The following is a 5327-nucleotide window of genomic DNA, read 5'->3' as shown; positions in this document are numbered from 1 at the left end:
CTTTGGCCACCTCATGCGAAGAGTTGACTGATTGGAAAAGACTCTGATGCTGGGAGGGATTGGGGGCTAGAGGAGAAGGGGACGACAGAGGATGAGATGGCTGGATGGCATCACTGACTCAATGGATGTGAGTCTGAGTGAACTCCGGGAGTTGGTGATGGACAGGGAGGCCTGGTGTGCTGTGATTCATGGGGTCGCAAAGAGTTGGACACAACTGAGCGACTGATCTGATCTGATCTGATGGGGATTTTAATTATAAATAAAAATATTTTAATAGCTTTAAGTTGTTTTGCTTTTAAAAATTAAAGCAAGTTGTTTTGGCCAAAATAAACATAAACATGCCTTAGAAAATTCTTTACAGCATGTTTAGAGCAGAATCAACATATTTCCAGAACATAGTCCACCACAATAAACAAAAGCAGAGCAACAGAACAGCAATAACTGAAGACATCTGTATTCTGATGTGGTATAATAGTACAGCTTCATTCCTAGATTAATTCCCAATCAATATATTATCACACTGCTGCTGCTGCTAAGTCGCTTCAGTCGTGTCCGACTCTGTGCAGCCCCATAGACGGCAGCCCACCAGGCTCCCCCATCCCTGGGATTCTCCAGGCAAGAACACTGGAGTGGGTTGCCATTTCCTCCAATGCATGAAAGTGAAAAGTGAAAGTGAAGTGGCTCAGTCGTGTCCAACTCTTAGCAACCCCATGGTTGAAGCCCACCAGGCTCCTCCGCCCATGGGATTTTCCAGGCAAGAGTACTGGAGTAGGGTGCCATTGCCTTCTCCATCACACTGCTGCTGCTGCTGCTAAGTCACTTCAGTCGTGTCCGACTCTGTGCGACCCCATGGTTGAAGCCCACCAGGCTCCCCCGTCCTTGGGATTCTCCAGGCAAGAACACTGGAGTGGGTTGCCATTTCCTTCTCTCACACTGCTAGTTAACAGTTATAACCAGAGGTACATAATACATACCATATTTCATAATATTTTATGCCCAATTTGTGTGTTTAAAATCTGTGCCCTATAGACATCATACTGTATTTATTAAAGATCATATGTAAGCTACCTTTGTCTCTAATTTTATTTTAAATATATCTTTTATGTTGTCTTCATTTTTCATAAAGCATTTGAGTACTCAACTATGAAGAGTGAAAAAAAACTGCTTACCTAAAAAACTGCTATGTTAGTACCACTGTTCAAATATATATATATATATAATATATATATAGCCATTAACATTAAAAAACCATTGAAGTATACACTTGAAATGAGTGAATTTTATCTCAGTAGAGCTATTTAAATAACTTTGATATTGTCTTTCTCCAAGAAATACCAAAAATTGGCACTTATCTATGGCTTATTTTAAAATACTACTTTTTTTTCTATAAGGGGATATTTAATCATAGTTCTGAATAATACTTTTTAAGAAATGTAATTAAATAAGGCTTTGGCCAGTTCATAAATAAAAATAGAGCCAATTACTTTGTTCATATAGTGATTTAAAATAAATTTGTAATACATATTTGCAATATTAACATGTGATTTTCATTATAGCCATTTTTCCACCTCGGATTTTATCTACTCGACCAGGACAGAAAAGTCCAGTTATCATTCATGATGAAAATTCCTCTGACAAAGACAGAGAAGACAGCATTACTTACACTACTGTGGACTGGAGAGATTTTATGTGCAAAACGTGGCATCTAGAACCCACTCTTAGGTAAGTAATGGGTGTATATTTTTACCTATTTCCTATGAGATTATTATGAGAAAAAGGTTATAAATAATTCAGTAGGTTAAATGTGGTTTACCAACAAATATTTTCATGTTAATCACTTACAACCTCTACAGCTGCTGACTTTTTGCTTTTCTGATGTGGTGTGATAGTACAGCTTCATTCCTAGAATAATTCCCAATCAATATATTATCACACTGCTAATTAACAATTATAACCAGAATTACATAATACATATTTCATGTTAGTTATCTGTATTTAATAGAATTTGTGGAAACCAAATAAAAGCACTTTGGTATTAATAACACATATCCTTATGAGAAATATTAACAGTGTCAATACTCAGGAGAAATATTAAGATACTACAAAGGTCCTAGTGCAAAAAACTAGTATATATAAATATCAAATATAGTGAAATTGACTTATCTTTTAATTTAAAATGAGAATAAAAAGTTAAATTTGCCATAAACATTTACTTTTCTTCTTTAGAAAACTATCAAGAGACTAGTTAAGTTATATGATATAGTAGTGGAGAATGTGGTTAAAAAGCTCTGCTCTAAGCTCAGCTATATAGCATAGTGGCTGAGTGACCTGGGCCAAAGGATCTAACTGTCTTAGCTGCCTCATGTGAAGATTTTGGAAAATGGTATTACCTACCTTATACAGTTGTTACAATGGTTACATGAGTTAACTAATGCAAAATGCTTATAACTGTTAACAGTTTTAGCAGACTAATGATTAATACCCTCTTTTTCCCTACCTAAGTTCAGGATCAACTGAAATAGTGAGATGCAGCTAGAAATCAAAATGACACCTTTAATACTGATAAAGCTGATAAGAGAATGTTGTTTAGTGTCAGGCAACAGTGTCTTTCTATTACAAAGTCCAGGTTTGGACTTACCTACAGGGTCTCAATGATACAGAGCTCAGGGGGCTTGGGGTTGGGGGTTGGCGGCAGAGGGATGCTAGAGTTGTGCAGTCAGCAGACCTGCTTTCTCACCTAGTTACAGGCAGCCATAAACAGTCTTGAGCTAACTATCTGGGGACCTGTTCTTGAAAAATCTCTGGCATGGAAGAACAGTTTAAGACAAATGGCTCCGAAAGAGTAGGTGGTGAGGAGGGTACTTAATTACCCTACTCATTTCCTCTGTTAATTTGCCAAGTAGATAAACCATCAGTAAGGGGGCAGAGAAAGACCAGGAATATTCCATTAATGCTGTTCTTCTATATGGAAGGAAATATGGTTCTTCTTCAAAGATGTTTAGCACATAGCAAACAGTAAATTTTAGTCTTTTTTCCCCCCAGCTTTATTGAAGTATAATTGAGAAAATAGATATTTTAAGGATATAACATCATAATTGGATATACATGTACATCATGAAAGGATTTCCCCCGCCCCCATAAAGTTAATCAACATCTTTGAGTTAAAGGTGTCCTTTAAAGGTTTTAAGAAGACCACATAACGTGAGGCCTAAACTAAATTAATCACAATGAAATACACTAAACTCATTGCTGTGTAGGCTCACACATTTTTTGAGTGCTGTTATAGTGAATCTAGGAATTATAGGTTAGATAATCAGTTGTATCTACTGAAAATATTTTTCTTGAGCATACCATGGAGGCTTAGTGATATTCCTGAACCTGCCTTCAGGACTTCATTAATAATAATGATTTATAATTATTTTAGATTAATTTCTTGGACTGGAAGAAAAATTGATCCAGTAGGCGTTGATTATATTCTTCAAAAATTGGGCTTTCATCATGCCAGGACTACTATTCCTAAATGGCTTCAAAGAGGAGTCATGGATCCACTGGACAAGGTTCTGTCAGTTCTTATTAAAAAACTCGGTACTGCACTACAGGATGAAAAGGAAAAGAAAGGAAAAGACAAAGAAGAACACTAAAAAAGTAACTTAATCTGTGAATAAACTTTGATTCTGTCCGTTAAGCTTTATTACACTGGAGTGTTGGGGTGGGTGGGTTTGTATAATAAAATTATTTTAAACATAACTTTAAAAAATTTAATTTTGTGGCCATTATATTAAGTTTGTAACTTAACCTGTTTGTTCTAGTTCCACCATTCTGTACACAGTGAAGTATTGCATGATAATATAAATTTTGTGAAAAACTAGATTAAAATATACAAATCTGTTCAGTAAGGTTTATAATTATATTATGTGCAATATGATTCCTGCATCTTTAAAATATTTTCAGAATAACTGTGAATTTCCTTTGTTATTGGCCATAACTTTAGAAAAAATCTTGTTGATACTGTGAGGGGTATTTTTTTGGACATTAATTGCTTTTTCTTTTTTATTTTAAATGTAGACTTGTATAAATACTTATTGTAAATAGTTTGAGTAACTGTGATATGAATAAATACCACTAAAGTATTGTTTGTAACTATTGTAATAAAGTCACAATAATTGATTTCAGTCTATAGTTGTTTGAGATTTTTCTTCCTTTTATAGTTTATTTTTACAACTAATAGATGCCCCTCCTGTGTCAGTTACTGTGTCAGTTAATTATTTCATGAAAAATAATACTTATAAAAATTAGCTCTGGGAGAGGCATAGCAGAGGCTTCAGAAATACTAGGTATTGTTCTGCTAAGCTACTGGTGAGTACACAGCTCTTCTATTATACTGTGTTCTTTATACATTTATATGTATTCTTTGTGTATATGAATTTGTATACTATACATATAATAAATAAAAAATTGTAAAGGAATAGCAAAATATAACATTCAAAGGTAGCTATAATACTATTAATCACAACTCAGGTTTGAAATCTAGCCAATTTTTGAAATACAGTTAGTTGGATCAACAGTAGAACTGAAGTACCATGAGCTAGAAAACACCTCAAGAAAGCCTCTGGTGCAGACTTTTGTGCTTCTTTTCTCTGACAGATTAAAAAACAACTCAAGAGTCAAGACACTTAGCCACGGGTATGTGTGTGCAGGTATGTATGTAGATACGTATGTATGATAAGCGTTGGTGGGAGAATTAAGAAGTGCTATGCATGGTCACACAGCAATTCAGTAGCAGAACTAAAACCCTAGTGTCTAGAGTCATAATTTTGTATTTCCCCAAACCATCTTATGCATCATTTTCCTGATCTCTGTTTCCCACTTGGCACTTCTAGCGTTGGGAGCTATACATGTATATTATTGCTATTGGTCAAGCTTACCAGAGAAGTATCTAAGATAGTTACTTTATAAAACAAGTAAAAAATTTTTAAATCAGGTCCTTGAATTGCACTTCAGGTATTAACTCTCTGCTTCAAAGAAACAGTGTGCTAGTAGTAAGTTCTAAATGTTAAAAATTTCCCATGGTTCTTATGTTGATATTGAGATTACCAAAAATGACAAGTATAAACTCTGTTTCTGGCCCCTACTGTGATAATGCTTTAAAAAGAAAGCTGCTGCTGGAGCTGTGTGCATGTTCAGTAGTGTCTGACTCTTTGCCACCCCATGGACTGTAGCCCACCAACCTCCTCTGTCCATGGGATTTCCCAGGCAAGAATACTGGAGCAAGCTGCCATTTCCTCCTCCAGGGGATCTTCCTGATCCAGTGACTAAACCCGAGTCTC

The 5327-nt window shown here is 35.4% G+C and overlaps 1 protein-coding gene across 4 annotated transcripts in view; it reads left to right on the top strand.

Moving 5' to 3' along the window:
- Positions 1–4170, top strand: part of KIAA1109 (KIAA1109 ortholog) — a 195544-nt gene extending 191374 nt beyond the window's left edge. For all 4 annotated transcript variants that reach the window (XM_010860282.1, XM_010860283.1, XM_010860280.1 and 1 more), the window contains 2 exons: positions 1557–1722; positions 3425–4170. In XM_010860282.1, the coding sequence (XP_010858584.1) occupies positions 1557–1722; positions 3425–3641 (383 nt within the window). In that variant the 3' untranslated portion in view covers positions 3642–4170. The remainder of the gene's footprint in view (positions 1–1556; positions 1723–3424) is intronic.
- Positions 4171–5327: the final 1157 nt, after the last annotated feature.

Source organism: Bison bison, unplaced genomic scaffold (genome assembly GCF_000754665.1).
Source record: "Bison bison bison isolate TAMUID 2011002044 unplaced genomic scaffold, Bison_UMD1.0 scf7180017864465, whole genome shotgun sequence".
NCBI classification, from domain to species: Eukaryota; Metazoa; Chordata; class Mammalia; order Artiodactyla; family Bovidae; genus Bison; species Bison bison.
This window is presented reverse-complemented; position numbering and strand designations above follow the sequence as displayed.